The 24,095-nt window shown below is 32.5% G+C and overlaps 1 protein-coding gene across 12 annotated transcripts in view; it reads left to right on the top strand.

Moving 5' to 3' along the window:
• LOC106662798 (formin-binding protein 1-like) overlaps nt 1-19,003 on the top strand; it is a 146,550-nt gene extending 127,547 nt beyond the window's left edge. For 2 of the 12 annotated variants that reach the window (XM_024228821.1, XM_014387141.2), the window contains exons 4-15: nt 1,735-1,882; nt 7,024-7,281; nt 7,361-7,546; nt 8,627-8,839; nt 14,467-14,594; nt 14,651-14,845; nt 14,922-14,957; nt 15,195-15,230; nt 18,049-18,180; nt 18,280-18,416; nt 18,481-18,655; nt 18,800-19,003. In XM_024228821.1, the coding sequence (XP_024084589.1) occupies nt 1,735-1,882; nt 7,024-7,281; nt 7,361-7,546; nt 8,627-8,839; nt 14,467-14,594; nt 14,651-14,845; nt 14,922-14,957; nt 15,195-15,230; nt 18,049-18,180; nt 18,280-18,416; nt 18,481-18,638 (1,627 nt within the window). In that variant the 3' untranslated portion in view covers nt 18,639-18,655; nt 18,800-19,003. The remainder of the gene's footprint in view (nt 1-1,734; nt 1,883-7,023; nt 7,282-7,360; nt 7,547-8,626; nt 8,840-14,466; nt 14,595-14,650; nt 14,846-14,921; nt 14,958-15,194; nt 15,231-18,048; nt 18,181-18,279; nt 18,417-18,480; nt 18,656-18,799) is intronic. The other 10 variants (XM_024228814.1, XM_024228815.1, XM_014387144.2 and 7 more) reach the window with 10 other exon arrangements.
• The last annotated feature ends 5,092 nt before the right edge of the window (nt 19,004-24,095 follow it).

Below are 24,095 nucleotides of genomic sequence, written 5' to 3'. Positions count from 1 at the left end.
TATACCATTGAAAACTACGTTAAATTTCCAATAAGATGATGTGATCAATACTAAAGTTGTAAAATTTCACAACACTTTCACAAAACCAATATGACACAACAAGAATAGCACCACACTTTATGCGAATATGAAATATTTGGTTCAAAATTTATATTTACATCTTAAATAGTATTTTTTCCAATCAACATGTGTTTTGTAATTTACCCAGTCCCTGAAGATGACCCGAATAAAGGTCGAAACGGGTCAAAAAAATGAAAAGATGTTTTTCTAAACTACCTCATTATTGACCACTCATCACGACTCATAACTTTTTCATATTATAAAAACCAACTTTTTAAAACTGTTGCTGGACTTGAATGTAAGTTAGGGACAAAATCGACCAAAATATATTCACCTTTTTGCTTCTCTGTGCTTCTTCAATCCGTATATACCATTGAAATCTACGTTAAATTTCCAATAAGATGTGATCAATACTAAAGTTTTAAACTTTGGTGAAATAAGCGTTTTAATAGTGAGAACTTTAAAAAATAATTTTTTGTTCATTGTTGAAAAATTCGTATGGTGATTCTAAACTACTATTTCCAAAACTAGAGACTAGCAAGTTTCAGAAAACGTACACCATTTAAATATCCTTTTTAGTGGTGTAATTGCTCTTTTAATTTCTTTTTTCAAAGCTAAAGAAATTGATAAAGGAAAGGTAAAAACCGTGGTTGACGGATTGGTAAGGTTGAAAATTAAAAAAAAAATAGGTAAAAACTTAAGGAAATTTTGATTGTATGAACTAAAAACGTTTTGAATCTTAAAACTCTTTTTTTCCGGGGAATAATAATACAATAATCCTTTAATCCAAGATGCAGTCTTGCTGATAAATATGTAAACAATTGCACTATTTGGGTTTCGAACCCAAATTAAAAAACGCATAATAAATTCATTCAAAATTTCCTTAAGTTTTACCTTCTTTTTTTTATTTTTTTTTTTATTTTCCACCTTACCAATCTGTCAACCACGGTTTTTACCTTTCCTTCATCAATTTCTTTATCTTTGAAAAAAGAAATTAAAAAAGCAATTACACCACTAAAAAGGATATTAAATGGAGTACGTTTTCTGAAACTTGCTGGTCTCTAGGTTTGGAAATAGTAGTTTTGAATCACCATAGGAAGTTTTTCAACAATGAACAAAAAATTATTTTTCAAAGTTCTGTCTACTAAAACGCTTATTTCACCTAATTTTACAACTTTAGCATTGATCATATCTTATTGGAAATTTAACGAAGTTTTCAATGGTATATATGGATTTGTAAAAAAAAAAAATTAGTTTTGGAGTTATCATTTTTTATGTGAATATGGAGAATATTGAAGGAGTCATGACATCTTAAAAAATTAGAAAAAGGGGAATAACTACGAAACTGTTTCAGACCATAGTTAATTAGGACTTTTTGGTTCCATTTTGAATGTAGAATCTACTGCAAAGTTTGTAACGATCGCTTTTATTTCGGTAGAGTTTCGAGTGAATTCTTGTACCTGTTCCCAAATGCTGCAATTAATGATAGCACTTAACATGCCAGTTTTAATATCATGGGAAAGGAAGTTATAAAGTAGAATATAAGAGGATAAAACTGATTCTTTTTCTCAACTCGGATAATTTTCGGTATAAAATTATATGGCTTCTTTTAGGCCTTGTTTAAAACGGAAAAAGGCTTCAACTAATGTTGTTTGTTCTCTTTTTCTGTTTCAGATACAGCCCTTGTAAAGCTTTTAAGTCGGTTATGAATGAAGTCAACGACTTAGCAGGCCAACATGAAGTCATAGCGGAAAACCTTCAATTGGATGTCGTAAAAGAAATATCAATACTTTGGAAAGATTTGAAAGATGAGAGGAAAAAGGTAATTATAATTTTTTATTTATTAGTTGGTACTTTGTATATATTTATAAATTTCTTATACCTTTCACGTTATTCTTTTTAAACAATAAACAAAAATTTTGTTTCATTTCTTTAGTTTAGTAAAATTCCTTAATAGATACATCCCCATATTTGTGCTATGTTTAAACTAAAACATTTGCACATAATCAGTATGCTAAATAAATATTTTTAAAGCTAAAAAAGTTTATTGTATAGTCAGTTTATTCAAATATTTCCTATATTTCAGAATTTCAGTAATAGGGTGATGTAAAATAGATTACTTCATATGTGACCACCTTCTATTAACGAACAAGTGGTGCTAAAAAGAAAAAAAACTAAGAGGACGGACTCGGGTTAGAATAATAGCAGTACTTGTTCTTTTGTTAGGAAAGTGTTTTTCCTTGGCAAAGTTGGGACTGGGTCTATCTTCAAAGAAATTGGAAATTGACTATTAAAAACTTAATTATGTCAATTTGTGGACATGTTTGTTTTGCCCTGATGGTGACCTTCATAAAGGTCAAAAGCTTGGCACTAACAATTGAATTTGCTTTTTCATTAAGACCATACTATGATCCTGATCATTCTTTGTGTGTGTTTCTTAGTGGCCTTTTGTTTCATAATTTGTTGAAGTCGTGAGGAGTGGTCAAGAATGAGGTAGTTTATAAAAACACTTTTATCATTTTTTTTCCATCCTCACTTACAATTCATACATAAAGACAAAATAGAAAACAAAATACCGTTCCTAGATGCACTCATAATACGACAAACAGATGGCACACTAATTAAAGATTGGTACCAAAAACCAATGAATTCTGATCACTACCTCAATTATACATCACATCTCCCCTACACACAATATTAAACACGGCAAAAGGATTATTACACAGAATCATATCTCTAAGTCATGAAGTCATGAATCCTTTCGCCTAAAAAATATTCAAACATACAAACAAATCTTACATAATAATAACTACCCTAAAAACATAAACAACACAGCACTACACAAAACAACATCCTCCACGGTACATCATCAACCCAATTATACAAAGACAAACCTATATACAAGTCCAATCCATTTGTCTACAAGTTGTCACACAAAATAAGTAAATTTCTCTCCTCGGAAAAATAGCTTTTAAAAACCATAAAACAGCGCATGCACTTTTTCCAAAGTCAAAGATATGACACCAACAGACTACAAATCCAGCAACATACATTGGAATTACAACGCAATATCTAGAAACCGAAAAGACAATACATAACAACACAACAACAAAACACCAACAACTAATCCCACAGCATTGGCCACACACCACTTTGAAAAACAACACAATTTTGTTTTAAAAAAAAATACAAATACCAAACATGGAAAAAACAAATATAAACACAATTTTCTATAAATGGTTTACGTTAACCGAGACACACAGCATTGATTACAGATAGATACATGCAAACTCAGTCATAGCTTTGCCAACATCATAAAGCAAATAGACTATTAAGCCTTAATTTTATTTTTCCCTTTCCTTCATTATCATCCTTTATAAATAACTTGCTTTCCAATATTGAATGCCTAATCACAAATACAAGCCAGAAAATTCCCATTCTAGACTTGCTTTGAGTTAAATGAAGCCGCTTATGATGAAAGAAATTTTCCCAGATTTATCGCTTCCCCACTTTGTCATAATCGTATAAAAACAGCATAATACAAATTCACGCTTCACCACACTTTATGTGAGTATGAAATAGATGTTTCAAAATTTATGTTTGCATCTTGTATTTTTGTATTTTTTCCAATCAACATATGTTTTGTAATTTACCCAGTCCCTGGAGATGACCCAAATAAAGGTCGAAACGTCGGCAAAAAAATGAAAAAGATGTTTTTCTAAACTACCTCATTCTTGACCGCTCCTCACTACTTCAACAAATTATTTATATTATAAAAGCCAACTTTTTAGCCAGGAAACTGTTGCTGGACTTGAATGTAAGTTAGGGGCAAAATGGACCAAAATATATTCACCTTTTTGCTTCTCAATGCTTCTTTTATACTAAGCATACTTTGATAAGTTACCTTGGCACCTTACAACTTAGTTTATGTAAAAAATACTACTTGTAATTTAGCAGTCAAAATTGGTCTTTCCTTCTGATAGTTGAATGTGGTAGTAGCATTTATCTCTTCCTTTATTTATTTAATTATAATATATATTTTAGTATTTTTGGGTTTCTGTTGCTAGGAAAGTTTTCTGTTATGGAAGCACAGTTTGAAAAGAAGTCTTATGAAGGGATTAAAAAGCATTAGCTTTATTTCCTTCATAGATAGAACCATCACACATGCCAATACTATAATATAAAACCAAATTTTTTCCCAAATAAAGCTACAGTTTGACCTGCAAAAGTTATTACCATCCAGCCCTAGAGTCGCAATACTCATCAGTGAGAGACAATCATCAAAAGGGGGCAGTCATTGAAACACATTTCTCCCCCTTGTACTCATTGTCTGCACAATTTCACTTTGTGTTCTGAATCGCTTAAAGTCCACATTGCTGCTCTGTTTTCCGTGCTTACTCTAGTTTTATTAATGGCCCCTCTTCATAAATATAAAAATTTCAATAAGCTTGGTATAGGTATTTTAAAAATTAATTTTTCTAATGTTAAATTATATTAAGGATTTTGTTATCAGTTAAAACACTCTTTAAAGATCACATTGCCAAGAAAATTTGAGCTCTAATGGTTAGCATCAGGATAGCAGGTAAAATGTTCCTTTAAATCTGCTTCTTGATGTAATTCTTGATGCTGAGGCCAATCTTCACCTATGATGAAGTTTTGTCTAATTTCCTCATGATGTTGACTTTAGTCTTTTTGATTGTATTATTCTGCTTATCCGTACTGTTTTGGCCATTCTGACAAGTTTCAGCTTTTGGAAAATAGGATGACTGGAATATCTGATATTTTTGTCTCCGAGGATAATCAAAACAAGTTCAACTACAAATTAGATCGATTTAGGTTTAAAAAAAAGAATGAAAAAGAAGGAAGACTCCAGAAGTCTCTCTAGGAATGGACAGTCTGTACACTGATGGCCAAATTTAACACCACTCAATTTATTTAGTTTAATAATGAACTTTCTACATTATTTACAGGTAATTAGGAACTATCGTGTCAAAATAAACAAATAATGCTTTGTTTACTTTTGTGTACCAATCAATCGCATTGAACAAAACGTGATGTTATGCCCTTCCGCTCTGCTTTGCCTTAAGATTGTTTTCAGTTAATCTTTTTTCCTTTGTTGATTTCATTTGATATTGTTCTTATCCTTAAATCTTTTTCAATGGCTCCAGTCAGGTATTTGAGTGAGTATGACAGCATCAGGGTCATAACATTATTAGAGAAAGGATCAACCAGTGCAAAGTCACCAGGAGACTGAGTGTAAATTACCCTCCAGCTCCAGGAAAGGTTATTCAGCGATTCAGAGAAACAGGGCTTCACATCAGAAGGCCAGGAAAGGTGCAACCGAGGTCAACAGAAGAGAGAGACAATAGTCATCAGGCTCTATGAAACAGCAAAATTACGGGAAATGAGCTAATAAGTTAAATCCGAAATATTTTGATGTCCTCCAGGACTGTAAGAAGAAGGCTCAATGAAAATAACTTCAGGACCCAGCACCCAGCTCGTGGACCTCTTCTTATATCTCAGAAAATGGCCAGGCATCAATTTGTACAGGAAAATGTGTGTTGGAAGATTGGGAGATTGGGGCCAAGTTCTCTTTACAGATGAGGTGAGGCTTAAACCTTCAGATGGGCATAATTTCATATAAGACGCTCAAGAGAAAGGAACGTGTGCCATGCTGTATGGTTCCCCAGGTGTCATTCCTTGGTGGATCATTGATGTTCTAGGATGGCATTTCCATGGACGTCCACATCGTATTGGTTGTTGTGTGAGGAAGAACTTGTAGTGCCATTTGCCTCCACCCCCACATCGTTGATTCTTGCAAAAGCAGGATAATGCCAGGTCCCATAGAGCATGTGTGAGGAACACTACCTGAATGAAGTTGGAATTGAGTGTTTGGTGTGGCCAGCTCGAAGTTTAGACCTGACACATTTGGTACCAATTTAAGCGATGAGTACAACTGCGAAACACAGGTTCTAACCTGAAGAAGATAGGACCTAGACAAGTTGGAAGCAGCCGTTCTTGATGAATGGGAAAGAATTCCCCTGGATTTTATCAGAATTAATTTCCAAGGAGTGTAAAGGTGTTTAATGGACGTGATTTGTGCCAGAGGTGGAAATAATCAATATTAAAGGGGATAAAAAAGTTTTGTATTATTGTTTAAATTTGTTTTTATTTGTTTCTTAATTTTCTGTTTTTTGTTTTCTTTACTCAATAATTGTTTTTTAAGAATTAAGTAATAAAAATTTTCTTATTTTTACAACTAAACCTATTTTAGGCATGGAAAATATGAATAAACCTAAATACATTAAAGTTTAAGGGTAGTGCGTTTATTTTATCCATCAGTGTACATAATAGAGTGGAAGGAGAGCCTGTTTGTTTCCCAAATCTCTCAGATACCAAGGATCCCATTCAATTGGAAGTTCTGTTGAGATACATTCTGTCATAATAGATTATTCAGAAATAATATGTATTATGCCAAGCAGACGTCACTTCATTGAATTCATACATCAACTCAAATATGGTTCTGAATTGCAAAATCAAACTAAATGCCTTGGAAATACAAAACAGAATTATTATTCACCAGTCACAGGATACACAATAGTTAAGTAGTTGGCACACATTTGTTAGGACTTGATGAACCCTATCCAAGGCACTTTTAGGCCATAAACTAAAAGATAAGCTCTTGGCCTTTGCAGTCTAAGGAGTAAAATATGTTTCAGAATGTATAAAAGAAGCATAGGTTTGAAGACAAGATACTGTTTATCTCAGAAAAATTGGCATTAATCAACAACGGCAATATTTCTCAATATTGGCAACATATTACGAACTGTTGTTCTTATTTTAACTTTTTTTTAGTTTAGCTAGTTGCTATTGTTTATTATGTTCAGTTTATTAAGATTAATTGTTTAGGTAGAAGTTTTTTCTTGAGAGAACAAAAGAAGACATGTTATATTTTGCTTCCAGTTGCTGGCAGAAGGAAATCGTATGGTGGCCAATTTAAATCAGCAAATAACTAGCCTAGAAAGGTCACGGAAAAACTATGAGAAAGCTTCCAAAGAAGCCGAGAAGGCGACTGACAGCTTCAAACGTGCTGACGCTGATTACAACCTGTCCAGGGCCGAGGTCGAAAAACAGAAAATGAACATGACGATCAAATCGCAACAGTTTGAAGATGCGAAAAACGAGTACGCCAATCAGCTGCAAAGGACCAATGAACAACAGGTAATCCTTTTGTATTGTGTTGTTAAAATTAGTTTTTTTTTTTTTTAAATATATATATAACATTTTGTTTCCTTTTCAGAAACAACACTACAAGTACCTAATGCCCGAGATATTCAGGCAGCTTCAGGAACTTGATGAAAAGAGGATTAGGAATATTAGAAACTTTATGATTCAAAGTGTTGAAGTCGAAAGGAAAGTCTTTCCGATAATCAACCAGTGCTTAGATGGTATCATCACTGCTGCCAAAACCATCCATGAAAAAGAGGTATTAGATCAATTATTTTTCACCAAAGTTAATATCTCCTCTTAAAAAATAATTAAAACCATATGTTTAAAAAATCATAATATATCGTGGTATATATTTTTTTTTTGTCAAATTGATAGAATTCAAAAATTTAGCTAACAAGTTGAAACAAATTTTGTTTAATTTACAGCAAATTCTTTTATCCTATCAATGTATAATTATATACAGAAGCAACAACTGCAATGAGTTGCCATTGTTAAATTGAAAATAAAATTATCCAAAAGAAAGCTTAAATATTAAAATGTTGTAATATTTAAAATATATCACACGTATTTTTTAAATTTAATAATAGTCAATTCACTAGTTTAGTCGTCCGCTTGACCAATTAATATATTACAATTAATTAAGGTTTTCAGTTGAGATAAAAGTCAATGGCACGAGCGGGATTCGAACCCACGATCTTTGGCTTGATACGCCGCTGCTCTACCACTTGAGCTATCGTGACCTTGATCCACTCAGACATCAACTTCCCATCTCAACCACACCTTTTGAATTTTCCCTCCTTTTTGCCATTTTTCAATAGTGCCTTTTAATAATAGTGATTTTTTACACTGCTATGCCAATTTTTCAGTGTATAATATTCAAAGAATCCAAGGTCTAATTTAATTTTTTTAAATAATATAGATAAAATATTATCTGCATTAAACATATATTACAAATTCTTGGCCATATTTATTGTAATTGGTCAGTCATAATCATTTAATGAAGGAGAATTTTTTTTTAATGAATTGCTTATTTGTTACTTGATAATAAAAATAATTGATGGAGTCTAATCTTGCCAACTGCTTGGTTGGTTGGAACTTGATAACTGTGCTTTCACTTCATGTGCAAAAGTTCGCACAATTTGAAACAATCTGCCACAGTATGAAAAAAAAAATGTTGAAAAAATTATATAAATTACAATTGTTATCGTTAAATCAACGCTGAACAAAAGTCTAATACTTTACAGCAACCAGCAAATTAGAACATTATGCTCTATGCCGTTTGTAGATATTATGACACTATAAATGGCCGAACGGTTAATTTTTCTTTTAATTACAGGACACCCTTTTGGTGATAGAAAGGTACAAGTCCGGGTTTGAAACACCGGGTGATTTCCCATTCGACGATTTGAGCAAACCCGATGGAAACCAACATACTCCGACGATACACACTTCTTTGCCGATTAAACCCGAGGCGACGACAAGAGGGACGTTGTCAGCGAGCAAGCTGAGAAAGAGGGTCGGCCTCTTTGGGATATTCTCCTCAAACAAGGTATCAGAGTGGTCCGATTGTATTTCAAGAGAAAACGCTTTTGTCAATCTATCATATCGCTTTCAACTGAACAGAATACAGAATTTTTTCCGCATTGTAATAAATCATTTTTTTTCTCTTAAAATAATGTAAATAATTTATATGAAAAGCTTCTGGTGTTGGATTTTAAAACTTACATTTCTTCTGAAAATTCCTGGACTTAATATTTAAAAAAATCTACTGCCTCTCTTTTTAAAACAAATTAATTCAATTTTCACCAGGAATCAAATAAAAAAGAAGAAATAAACTCTATGCATACTTTTAATTAATTAATTTTTCAGGAGTAGTAACCAATTTGAACTTACAAGTAATGTGCATGTTAAAATCAAAGCATTTTCCATTTGATGAATTATTTCCTTAGAGGATTTTTTTTTAAACTTGAAACTTTTCTAGCATGAGTAGATATTTAGAAATTTTAATTACTTTTAAAAAGTAGCTGTAAACTCTTAATTTGTTATAAAAGAAACAAAAAGAAGTAAATTATAAGCTTACTCCTTATTATTTTATTTTGATTTTTTTTGTTTCTGTTTTTCTCTGTTATGTTCCAAATAATCGATGTTGCGATATCAACTGAATTTACATTGGTGGATGGTGTTTGCTACCGATACACATAGTAAGTATCAGGAATTTCATGTAGTCATTATTGTTGTTAAATTTTATTTTCATAGTTTTACTCCTGTCCTAAAGCATCTATGTGCACTAACATAATAACCGCTGTCATGCTCTCTGCTTTCTCATATTTCGCTTTCTTACAAATTTAAAACTGTTCCTGCTGTTGTTTTATAAATGTATTTGCAGTCATCAATTTTCTATTATCAGGCAATTTTAACTGACAAGTCGTTCACAGGGTCTGCGATTTATTTACATGTAAACCGAATATCATATATTGTTTCTCTTTTGTATGTACTAACAAAATTTCATTAGTAACAGCGATTTAAAAATTTTTAACATTAACATTCTAAATGACAAACAGCCTAATTTATTACTGTTTTATTTTTATTTCAATTATATATAGCATTATTCAATCAAATGAAACTTTTTTTCAACCAAATGAAACTTTTTTTCAATCAAATGAAACTTTTTTCAATCAAATGAAACCTTTTTCAGCCAAATGAAACCTTTTTTCAAGCAAATGAAACCTTTTTCAATCAAATGAAACCTTTTTCCAAGCAAATGAAACCTTTTTTCAAGCAAATGAAACCTTTTTTCAAGCAAATGAATTTTTTTCAAGCAAATGAAACCTAAAACCTAATGATAATAATTATGTAAAGGAATAAATAAATGACATTATAGTACTAATAATAATTTTTATGATCTTAACAACAAAAAACAATGGGTATCTAGAAATATTTATTGATAAGTTGCTAGTTAAAAGATTTAAAAAATTAACTTTAAAAGAATTAACAATAGGACTCAGCCACCCCACCATAAATGAATTATTAGGTGTCCGTTGTTTGCCATACATTGGTGAATTATCGGAAAAAATTAGTAAAATTATTAAACAAGAAGGTTTTAGAATAGCTTATAGAAGAACGGGGTCAGTTAAAAACATCCTCCCAAAACCTAAAGACAAGGTAGACAACTTGGCAAAAAGTGGGGTTTACCAACTCAATTGTAATGATTGTAATATTAAATATATAGTTCAAAGTGGTAGAGAAATAAAAATGAGAGTCAATCATCATAAACCAATACCAATGTGAAAATGGATTTTCACAAGAAACGTTCTTGTACCTAAGCCTTACGATTCAATTATTGTAATATTAATATTCAATTATCATAAAAATTATTGTTAGTACTATAATGTCATTTATTTATTCCTCTAAATAATTATTATCATTAGGTTTTAGGTTTCATTTGCTTGAAAAAATTTCATTTAATTGAAAAAAGTTTTCATGTGATTGAAAAAAGGTTTCATTTGCTTGAAAAATAGTTTCATTTGACTGAAAAAAGGTTTCATTTGATTGAAAAAAAAGTTTCATTTAATTGAAAAAAGGTTTCATTTGATTGAAAAATGCTATAATATCAGTACTTGAAAATCGCCCAATCTTATATTAAACCTGTCTGTTCTTTGTCAATTATTTTGTAATGTGGAATATTGTCCAAGGTTAACTCAGTGGATGTTAAGTTATAAAACTCAAGTTTACGCTTTGTATTTTAACATAACTCTATTTAAAGGAAACACAGCTCGGTAAATTTCATGCTTTTATTATTAAACGTATTAATTTACAAGCTTTTGAGATTACAACGGAATTTTTCTGCTTATACACTCCATTAGCTTACTGATCTTAATAAACAAAATCATGCAGTTCTAATTAGAAACCTTTCTGTTCACACATTTACATACCGCCAATTACGTCATGCAAGCCAACTCTTCCCAATCAGCAACTGTAAACTCCTGGTCTCATCCCTTGCGCTTCCCCACTTCCATGATGATTCACCAGACTCAAGAGAATCATGAATTTCATCAAGTTCATATTTAGCTCCTCAGAGCATGTATCTCATAAGTATGAAATGGCTATCGCAAGCTATACTTTCTTAGTTCCTTCCTTTATCAAACAATTCTTCCCATTTATTTCCTATAAAATACATCATCTGTTAAAATTCAAGTCTTCTATACACACTTGCCACATTCGTTCTTTAATTTACCTCATTCTATTCACCATGCCTCACCTCCTTTCTACCTTTAGTCCTGTCTCTTTGATTACCTCTTTGTCCCTATTGAGGATGGTTAATATTCTGTTAATTCTTTCCCCTTCTTATTTAATTTTTAATAAATGAGAATAATAATAAATAATAATTAAATTCACTAATTTTGTGGTCCGCTTGACCAATTAATATATTACAATTAATTAAGGTTTCTAGTTGAGATAAAAGAGAGAAAATTCAAAAAGGTGGGATTGAGATGGGAAATTAGTGTCCGGGAGGATCGAGGTCACGATAGCTCAAGTGGTAGAGCAGCAGCATATCTAGCCAAAGATCGTGGGTTCGAATCCCACTCGTGCCATTGGCTTTTTTATCTCAACTAAAAACCTTAATTAATTGTAATAAATAATAATATTGAGTAAATAAGAAAATTTAATTTTGACACAAATTGGGCCAAATTTTGTATTTTTTAATTATTCAGAAATCGTGAGATGCGGTCTGGTGTGATGTAGGTTTCAGAGAAAATTTTCTTTATCGTTCCAATGTTTTGATCTTTATTGAGATCATCTTCAGGGCTCAATAAAGATCAAAATGTTGGCACGATAAAGAAAATGTTTTTCTGAAACCTACATCACACCAGACCGCATCTCACGATTTCTTAATAATTATCGACTAATGGTCTCTAATCACCACACATTTCTATTTTTTATTCATGGGTGCCCAACGCACAAGAATAAAATATATTTGCTTCTTCTTTACTATAAATTCATACATAATAATGTAATATTGGGAAATATACATTTTAAATTATATATACTCAAGTAAAGTTATAATGAACAGTGATTTGTTTACACTCCATTGTTTACGATACAAGAAACACACCATTGCATTCTTCTGCAGCAGTATTACATCAACAACTCCTGTGCTAATTAGCTGATGGTGTATTATTGTTGCATTTTCTTCTCCTTCCTAACTTTGTCTTACGGCCTTATGATCTTTCATATTAGCCAGGGGAGAAGTCGTTTGATGCTGTGTAAACGTATTTTTATGGAAAATGGGTTTGAGAAAAAACGGCCAGGGGCTACACTAGGAATTGAACCCATGGCCAAGGGATCTACTAACCATTCAGCTACCATTGTAGTGTACTGTACATAATTCACTATTTTTCGTGGTCTACTTGACCAGTTAATATCACTCAATTAATTAAGGTTTTAAGTTGAGATAAAAAAAGTCAGTGTCACAAGCGGTTTCGAACCCACAACCTTCAGATACGCCGCTACTCTACCACTTGAGCTATTCATGACTTTGATCCTCTCGGATACTTAACTTCCCACTAAATATCCCCAGCACTAAGTGGTAGAGTAGCAGAGTATCAAGCCGAAGGTCATGGGTTCGAATCCCGCTTGTGACACTGACTTTTTTTATCTCAACTTAAAACCTTAATAAATTGAATGATATTAATTGGAAAAAAAAAAAAAAAAGCGGACCATGAAAAATAGTGAATTTAATGAATTAAAAAGAAGTATACTTCACTAACGCTCTCCATGGCCATTTCATTTGTCGCCGAGAATCAAATAGATTACACAACATTTGAAAAATGGCAAAAAGGAGGGAAAATTCAAAAGGTGGGGTTGAGATGGGAAGTTAGTGCCCGAGTGGATCGAAGTCATGATAGCTCAAGTGGTCGAGTAGCAGCGTATCAAGCCAAAGGTCGTGGGTTCAAATCCTGCTCGTGACACTGACTTTTTTATCCCAACTTAAAACCTTAATTAATTAACTGTACATAATGTTAATATCAACATATTTATAGTTAATGGCTGTTTAATAAAATTAATAATTGCCTCATATAAATATAATTCAGTTTTCAGACAGTTCTTTTTAAAATATCGATGTTATAATGCATTTTTATGGTAAAAAGTGAAAGCCAGTATCAATAATTGATGAGATATTGGTAGCTGCAAAGGTATAAGTGCTCATCACTGTAAGTTAAAGGTGCCTTCAGAGTTCAAAGTTGGACCATACACAAACAGATAAACTTGAGATTTTCGTATCATCATTTATTTTCACAATTATTACAGTGATTCGTCTGATGTAATAAATCAGGATTTTTTCAAGAAATTCAGAAAAAGCTGATTGAACAAAGTAAATGATAAAGTTTTATGGTTTATTAAAAACATCTAATATTGGGCTGATCTTTCAGGTGTTTCTTTTGCTCGTTGATTTTTTAGCTATAAATGCCATGTGGTTTTTTGAAATTAATTTCTTGTTAACTTGCTTTCATAAATAAAAATTGGATTTAAAACATGGCTTTTTACACGTTTTTGTGTACATTTTTGCATGACATCACACTCAGTGAAAATTGCCTAAACTGGAGCTTATAGAAAGCTTTATATACAAGCATTTTTTTTTTAATTTTTAATATTCTGCCATGGAGGCAAAAGTCTTCTAGCACAAAGCAACCCACTGTGTTAGTCATTGCATAACAGAATTTAGGACTGCAGATAGTATTTAATTTTTGCGGCATGATTCAACTGTTTCTCTTTTTCTTTTTCGCTTTGTCTGTACTGTGAGAATAGTAACATGCTTGGGTTTGTTCATGCCTCCACAGAAGCTATTCGATATGTGCCATTCTCTCAAGGTAGGCACATGCTATATATCTATTCAGTAAATAGTTTAAAGAAATTTTAATATTTATTTATATATGTGGATTTTTTTTAATGTGCAAATGATTAAAAATTATATAATAAATAGTATGATACAAGATATCAAATATATTGTAAGCGCAATTGTAGTAGTTGTGCTGCTTTATTATTGCAATTCATTTAAACTGACAGTTATGGATGAATTATTTTAGTAAAAATGCACTTTCAGTCTGGATTTAGAATTTAGATGTATGCGCGTCGAAAAACAAGCATTTATCCTACAAATGTGTGAATTACTTATAGAACAATCTTTCTGGAAATGGCGATAACAAGGATGACTATAGCGACTTGCCTCCAAACCAGAGGAGAAAGAAGCTGCAATCCAAAATCGACGAAATACAGTCCAAGATACACCAGGAATCTGCTGCCAGGTATTAAAAAAAACCGCCTTTTCAATCGATCGCGTCGTTATAATGAAAAATTCCAGGGACGGGTTGATGAAGATGAAAGGCGTGTATGAACAGAATTCGACATTAGGCGATCCGATGACGATCGAAGGTCAACTGAACGACAGCAGTCACAGGCTCGACAAGCTGAGACAAGACCTCCACAAGTACCAGTCGTACCTCGAGGACAACCAGAACGACACATCCCTTCACAACGGTGTATGCAGGCAACACAGGTGGGTATTACTATTACGACAGTTTGACAAGACGCATTAAAATTCCTATTTGTAATATTTTCAAATATAATTACAGCTGGTTGATCCCTGTTGAAGAAGTCAATAGAAATAGGTAAAAAAATGATATGAATCCCTTTATTTAGGTGAAGGAAGCCAATGGCTAGATAAAATCTATCTTTTCTTCATTTAAATTAACATTTTAAAAACTGTCCAAATTAACCCTTTTTAAAATACTTTTTTAAACTTTTAAAATTCTTCTTCATATATTGACTTAAGCATATATTTAAATAAAATAGTCCATTTTTTCTTCAATTTTTTAAATGATTTTTATCATTGAATGTACTTTTAGTTGGTCACTACCAGTCGAAGAGGCTAGCAGTAGTAGGTAAATTATTTGGTGGAGTACATGCTACCATTTTTGAAATTTTGGATTGTTTTCTTAAGGTTGCATTTAATCATTAATTAATTATTATTTCTTAACAAAATAACTTTAACACTTGCACTATTGTCAGTAAAAACAAGTACTTGGACTGCCATGGTGGGTCTTTTTAGGCCCTATATAGCATTTTTCAGTCAAATGAAACTTTTTCCATCAAATGAAACATTTTTCCAAGCAAATGAAACCTTTTTTCAACCAAATGAAACCTTTTTTCAGTCAAATGAAACCTTTTTCCAAGCAAATGAAACTTTTTTTCAATCAAATGAAACCTTTTTTCAATCAAATGAAACCTTTTTTCAACCAAATGAAACAATTTTTCAAGCAAATGAAACCATTTTTCAAGCAAATGAAACCTTTTTTCAAGCAAATGAAACCTTTTTTCAACCAATGAAACTTTTTGCTATATATTTTTTTTCTTTTCTTTCTTTCTTTTTTTTTGTAATAAAAAAACTACAATAAGATGTTTTTTGTTTTATGTTTATTTATTTAGTGTGTCTATTATAGCTAACTAATAAATAACAATTTTCATGCGTATGCCCACATTTTATTTATACTTTAGTATGCATTATTTCTGGGCCGACAAACATCAAGTGGTCATCGCTGGCCCTCTGTTTTTTAAACAGTGTTCTTTCTTTCGCCCATCTTTGTCACTGACTCTCTCCCTCATATTTTGTTTCCAGTTTTCGTAGATTGCTAACTTTTTGAAGGTACTTCAGGTTGTCAAATTGCTATTAAGAAAAAAAAACAGATAACACATAAAGATTTTCATCACCTGTGCTATCTTTTTTCGTGCTGGGGGGAAAAATATTGAAAAAACATATACTTGAAAAATAATGACATAATTTAAAAAAAAGAAAAAAAAAAGCTCACTGCCATAATGGTATTTAAAAAAAAAATTGATTGTTTGATCTGGATGTGTCACAAATGTGTGCTTCTTTCAGCATCTCGAACAAAAGAGATATACCAAGTCGTTCCATTTCGGGAGGGGCCCATCAGCCGATGATGCCCAAGGTTCTGTAATTATTAAATTCACTAATTTCGTGGTCCGCTTGACCAATTAATATATTACGATTAATTAAGGTTTTTAGTTGAGATTAAAAAGTCACTGGCACGAGCGGGATTCGAACCCACGATCATCGGCTAGATACGCCGCTGCTCTACCACTTGAGCTATCGTGACCTCGATTCACTCGGACACTAACTTCCCATCTCAACCCCACCTTTTGAATTTGCCCTCCTTTTTGCCATTTTTCAAATGTCGTATAATCGGATTGGATTCTCGGCGACAAATGAAATGGCCACGGAGAGCTTTAGTGAAATATACTTCATTTTAAATCATTAAATTCACTAATTTCGTGTTCCGCTTGACCAATTAATATATTACGATTAATTAAGGTTTTTAGTTGAGATAAAAAAGTCAATGGCATGAGCGGGATCGAGGTCACGATAGTTCAAGTGGTAGAGAAACAGCGTCTAGCCGAAGATCGTGGGTTCGAATCCCGCTCGTGCCATTGACTTTTTTATCTCAACTAAAAACCTTAATTAATTGTTCTCTAATTAAGTGAACACTACAGAAAATGAACATAAATGAAAGGGAAGTGCATCCACGTCACATTTACACTCCAAAGCAAATCTCTTCTTGCTATATACTACAGCAACACTTTCCTATCCCCAAATGCGGCTGAGTTCCCTATCTTGGATTCCATCTAGACTCACGCCTAACATTGAGCAAATGACAAAACTTATAAGCAACAATCCAAGCTATCAACGAAAAACAAACTTAAACGCTACTACAACGATTTGGACATATGGGAGAACCGCTAAATCTTACAAAATCCAATGTATAGTCCTTTAAATATATAGGCCTCAGATCACTCATAAATCCTCTGTATTATGTCTCCAATATCCTCCAAAACGAACATAAATTCCCATTTGTCCAAAATAGAAAATCCCCTAAAAATTTACCAAGTTTCACAATAATCTCTCCCAACACTCCAATAGTCTCATCCAAGCCCGTCTCGACAATCCCATAAGGCGTCTCAGAGGAAATGGGCCCGTGACCTCCTTTCTGAGAAGTAGGCAGGGAGCAGGGAAGTTTATTTAGTGAAGTGAAGCGGAGAATAATATTGATTATTTACTCCCCTCCATGTAAATAAATATATATACATATATATTGTAGCTCATTAAATTACATATTGTAATTTGCAAAATGTAATAAAATATTTTTAAAAAAATTCTGTCTTGAAGACCCACAACGACGGTGCAAGTGTTAAAGAGTTTTGGATAATTTAACAAACCCGAAAGATTTTCTAATTATTGGATGGATATCTAACAGTATAATTATGTAGTCTATACTGATCATTTGTAATAACTCTATTAAACTAGTCTAGAACTAATTTAAAACAAGAAATTTATTTTCATCCTTTTTTTTTTGTGAGATTTGTTTTGGGAATTGACTCAAGAGCCATAAAAATTACCCAGAAATAAAATCAAAATGTTGGAACCTAGGTGATGAAATATATTTTTATAACATCAAGGGGTCGATCAAATTTCTAAACATAATTTCTATGGGCTAGAAACTTCTCTGTATGTTTTTGTGTTTATTTCATTTTTCATATAAAACTATCAACTATATAATTATAACATACTTTATTCATTCATTGAAAAATACTAAAACTTTTGAATTAAACTAATCAACTAGTCATTTCTACTATGTATTTAAGCAAAGAGCTTTTATTTATAGTTGTATTTTTTTGTTTTTTAAGAAATAGTGGTGGATCAGGTGGAGATGATGATTCGTTAAGCAGATCAGCATCAGATTCGAGTGTCTCAGCTAATCACAATCACAACCACATCAACAAACAGTCCGCACCTGGGACACCCCTTCCATCCCATGTGTCAGTATTGTTATCAGCTTGGTCTCGCTTCCAAACTGACAATTGTTTATAAACTGTGAACGTTAAATTGTCAAGATATAAGTTTTTCTAAACGTGCAGGTGCTCGGACAGTCCTGAAAGTGGCATCGGCGCTTCCCATTCATCTCTGCCTGAATCTGACGATCCGCCTCCACCATACTACGAGACCGAACTTCTGCCATCATTGGGAACTTGCAAAGCTCTTTATTCATTTGATGGTATTTATATCATTATAATAATTTAAAAAAAAATCATTTGCAATATTGTTTCTTTTTTTTAAAGCAACAAGTGAAGGATCAATGGCTATGGTGGACGGTGAGGAACTTTTAATTATTGAAGTTGACCAAGGGGATGGGTGGACGAGAGTGCGCCGTCCGGTAGATTTAACAGAAGGTTTTGTCCCTACTTCTTATCTTCAGTGTTTTCTCAATAATTATTGAGAAAGAAAATATTAAAGGTATATATATTTTTTAAATTTAATTTATCAAATAGAAAAACTTAAAATTTTAAACTCTCACATAATTTCAAATAAGTGTTTTATTAAATCAAATTGTTCTACCAATAGAGGAGAAATTTCTTATGTATTTTTTTTATGTTTAAGGTGAGTCCAGCAATTTAGCAGGTGGTGGTTGCTGCTGAAATGTTATTTTCTTGTAACGTCCCATCACCATGATTTTTAATTAGTATCGGATTACAGTTACACTTGACGTGTAGCACATTCTAGCCCAATCGTTATTTAATTAGCAATTGTTTTACCAATAATTAAAAGGAAATATTGTTACACAAATAAATATATATTTAGTCATTTTTTTTTGTATTGAGACATATTGGTAATTGCCGCCCCCAAAATATATTATTAGACTAATTGTTTATCATTGCTTCATTATTATTTTTTAGTTTGCAGGGGTGATATAGAAATTGATAATAAAATGTAATGTAAATTTCTTAGGAAATGGCTGTACATATGTTTAAATAAAATATACTTTTATGAATTTCGATTCACAGATATTTTAATATTTGTAGATTTGTCCTGCGAATTGAACAAATTGAAAATTAATGTAACCATTGTAATAATTCGGGTAAAGAAAACAGTAATTTTTTTATATAACTTATTTTTTATATTCTTTAATTCAAACTGAAAAAGTATTTAATGTGTACCTAACTTTTTATTTCATGTTTTAGAGCAAAATGTTTGTGTGGAGATTGTTAATTTGTTATTTGATTTTTTTTTAAATTTAATTTTGTGTAAATATTTTCAATTTATTATTATAATTGACTATTTACGATCATTTTACTCCTTTCCTCATTTAACAGAACTACTGTTGTATATACAGGATAACTTGTATTTCCCAGAAGTGACTTTTTAAAGTGTGCCAACATTATATTTCAGTCATTTGTTTCGCCTCTCTGAGCTCTTTCTTTTAACAGCATTATATTAATTAACAATTTAGTGATATGCAATTTTTTTTTAGAAAACGTTTTTCTATTATGTACTTTTAAAATATATATAATATTTTTGTAATTTATGCAAATAAATATATATATACACGTTCATATATATGTATATGTAAGGATGGAGTTGAAAAAAACTGGTTGTATAAAACTAAATAAACAATAATCGGCTATTGTGTATAAAGGAAAGTGTTTAGTGTGTGCATGGTAAGACTGCTAATTTGTGATGCTAACATGACATTTGAAATGTAATGGTTATAAATTTAAAGTGAAGGCAGAAAAGCGGCTTTTAATTGCGTTGAAATGCTGTAATCACAGTTTTATCCCATTTGTTTTGTTTTTATTTTTTGTTTAAAAAATGATATTTTCATAAATGTGGTTTGCCTCATGTATCACAACGGAGACTAAAGGAGTAACGGCCAGCAATGGTTAGTGTATAAATGTGATTTTTTTTTTTTTTATCATTGATGATAATTTTATTCCTGTATTTAATTCAATGAAATAGCTAATATATGAAGTTGATATAATTATCTAAGGCTATTTTGTATCATTCAGATTAACCCCAAACCCTAATTTAATTCTACATATATTTGGGTAAATACATTTTATATATGGACAAAAGCACACACACCACCCTTAAATTTTAATGTATTTAAGTTTAATCATATTTTGCAAGACAAAAATAGGTTTGATTGTAAAAATAAGACATTTAAAAAGAAAATGTTTAATAACTAATACTAAAAAAGAATTATTGAGAAAAGAATAAAAAACAGAATATTAGAAAACAAATAAAAATGTAAAACATCTTTGGCACATATCAGGATCGTTAAACACCTTTGTATTTCTTGGAAAATATTTCTGATAAAATCCTGAGGAATTCTTTCCCATTCATCAAGAACAGCCCTTACCAACTCTTCTAGAGCTAAAAAAAGTCATTTAAGAAGAAAATATTTATTACCTAATTCTAAAATAAATAAAGAATAAAAAATAGGCAATTAAAAAACAAATAAAAATGTAAAAAGAAGTTCTTTATCACTTTTAATACTGAGTTTTTCCACCTCTGGCACAAATCACATCTGTTAAATGCCTTTGTGTTTCTTGGAAAATATTTCTGATAAAATCCTGAGAAATTCTTTCCCATTCATCAAGAACAGCCCTTTCCATCTCTTCTAGAGCTAAAAAAAAAGTCATTTAAGAAGACAATATTTATTACCTAATTCTAAAATAAATAAAGAATAAAAAAATAGGAAATTAAAAAACAAATAAAAATGTAAAAAGAAGTTCTTTATCCTCTTTAATACTGAGTTTTTCCACCTCAGGCACAAATCACATCAAGAAACACCTTTGTGTTTCTTGGAAAATATTTCTGATAAAATCCTGAGGAATTCTTTCCCATTCATCAAGAACAGCCGTTTACAACTCTTCTAAGGTGTTTGCTGTCGTACTATCACTGGTTGGTCCCAAATGTGTTCGATTAGGTTCAAATCTGGACTTCGAGCTGGCAACACCAAGCTTTCAATTCCAACCTGATTTAGGTAGCCATCCACTCATGCTCTATGGGGGCTTGTATTATCCTGCATTAACAACACTCTCTCACCGATGAGAGGGGCAAATTTCACTACATGTTCTTTGATTATGTTAAGTGCCTCTGTGAAGTTAGAGATTTTGCTCCCACACAACCAATTTGGTGCGGCGCCTAAGGAAATGCCACCCCAGAAAATCTGAGAAACCATGGGGCATACCTTTCTCCTGAGCGTCTCCATTAAATTACACCCATCTGAATATTTGAGGCCAACCCACCTCCTCTGTAAAGAGAACTCAGCCCCAATCTCTTCCAATTACGTGCTCCAGGGGGCGTCGGTGGCCGCAACGGTTTAGGTGTTGACACAGTGCTCATTACTGTAAGGTGGTCCAGTGGCTCTGCATTCAAACCCGACATTACAAAATGGGCTTTTTTTCAAAAACACCGGCACCCTGAGGGTTTATATGACCTCTGGTGTTGCGAACCCTCGTTTAAAAAACGAAATTATGTGTTCCAGTGCGAATTAAAGCCTGGCCATTTTCTGAGCTATGGTAAGAAGTTGTCTACGAGCCCTGTGCCGGGACCCCATTTTATTTTCATTGGGCCTCCCTACAATTCTGTAGGAAATCGAAACATCTCGGACTTGTCTTATCAAATTTCTTAGCTCATTTCCCGTACTTCTGTGATACTTTAAACCTGTCTCTGTCTTTGAACCTAGATCGATCCTGTCCTGACAAACAACCAATTTGGTGCAGCGCCTAAGGAAATGCCACCTCAGAACATCTGAGAAACCATGGGCATACCTTTCCCCTGAGCGACTCCATGAAATGACACCCTTCTGAAGATTTGAGGCCAACACACCTCTGTAAAGAGAACTCAGCCCCAATCTCTTCCGATGTCCAATTACGTGTTCTGGGGGGGCATCAGTGGCTGCAATGGTTTAGGCGTTGACACGGTACTGTAAGGTGAAGGTCCCGTGTTCAAATCCAGCGGCCCTGCATTCGAATCCGACATACAAATGTTTTTTTTATTTTTTTTATTTTTATTTATTTTTTTTCAAAAACACCGGCACCCTGAGGGTTTATATGACCTCTGCTGTTGCGAACCCTCGTTTAAAAAAAAAAAGAAAAAGAAAAAAACTTATTCCAGTGTGAATTGAAGCCTGGCTATTTTCTGAGCTATTGTAAGAAGTGGTCTTATTTTAATTTTAGTTTCGTTGACATTATTTTCATTTTATTTCCTTACAATTCTGGAGGAAATCGAAACATTTCAAACTTGTCTTATGAAATTTCTTAGCTCATTTCCCATAATTATGTGGTTTACTTTAAATCTGTCTCTGTTTTTTCACCTAGGTCGACCCTGTCCTGACCTTCTTGTGTGAAGCCTTCTTTCCCAAAGCATTGAAGATTAATATTCAGTCCCCTAGCGACTTTGCGCTATGTCCTCCCTCTAATAATGTTATGACCCTGACACTGTCATACTCACTCAAATACCTGACTATTGAAAATGGTTTAAGAATAACAATAATTTCTTTCCATTGAGTTTCAATTTTGGTTGAAATGAAAAAGCTTGTGCCACAAGTGGGATTCGAACCCACGACCTTTGGCTAGATACTCTACCACTTGAGCTACCATGACTTCAATCCAATCAGACTTCCCACCTCAACCTACTTTCGAATTTTCCCTCCTTTTTGCCAGTTCTTGGACAGTTGGTGTCAATGTGGTGCAAGACCCAGAAGCGCTACATGTTTTTCCATTATGTCTTGTAAGTACTCTGTGAAGTTATAGTTCTTTTTCACACAACAACCAATACGGTGTGGTTATCCAAGGAAACGCCATCCTCGAACATCAATGATCCACCATGGAATGCCATCTGAGGCGTTTCACCTTTCACCTGAGTGTCTTGTATGAAATTATGCCCATCTGAAGATTTAAGCCCAACTCTCACCTCATCTGTAAATAGAACTCTTTGGCCCAATCTTCCAATGTCCTGGCCATTTTCTAAGCTTTGAGAGATTTGTATTTAAAACAAATGCAAATCATTGCCAACATGAAAGCACAAACACAGGTATAGATATTTTTTGTAACAAAAACAAACTACACCATTTGCTTAAATGGCCTTTTACGTCACTTCAGTCTATTTAATGGCTTTGCCCATAGATGTTAGATATCAAATTGTCCATTATATGAAGAATCAGAATGAGAAATGACACATTCAGATTTTCTTTTCTTCACCTACCATGTGTATATAATTTCTCGTTCTAACTAGCAAGATATCATCACATGTTTCTACAGCATACTGCAGTTGGTTTGTTTTGATTTTAGACTTCATATGAACCTGCAGAAAGAAATCAACAAGTGCTCATTCATTCTCACTAATTCTTCACTGGTGGTGAATTCTTTTATAAACTAATTTCATATTTTTCATAATGGAACTACGGTGAGGAGCTGGTCGCCCAAGATAGTCTTGTTTCACACAAAACTTAGACCAGTAAAATATTCTGATATTTTTTTGGGTGGAAGGGCTGATGAACTTGTAATTTTGGTCTGCCTATCACAGAAATCATGAACCCTATGGATCAAGGTGTGGTCTTGAAGAAAAGAGCAAATGCATTTGTTACTGTCTAGCTTTCGACCTATTTTAAGATCATTATCAGGGCAAAACGATCTTAAATATGCCTACAAATTGTCATATTTAAGTTTTTTACATGCGGTCTTAAATTTTCTTGAAGACTTAAAAACTTAAACTCTACTGAATGTTAATTAGGAAATTTAAAAAATTTCACTAGAGTCCATTTAATCAGGAAGTTCGTTGGTTTTGCTATGTTGTGACAAAAAAAGGCACCATGTGTATATGTGGTATTTTATTATTGTAATTATATATACACATGTAAAGTATATAAAAGTGAATTAAATTAAAATAA

This window comes from Cimex lectularius, unplaced genomic scaffold (assembly GCF_000648675.2).
Source record: "Cimex lectularius strain Harlan isolate CLEC.00 unplaced genomic scaffold, Clec_2.1 scaffold256, whole genome shotgun sequence".
NCBI lineage: Eukaryota > Metazoa > Arthropoda > Insecta > Hemiptera > Cimicidae > Cimex > Cimex lectularius.
Note: the sequence above shows the minus strand (reverse complement) of the source record. Positions and strands in the feature narration are given on the sequence as shown.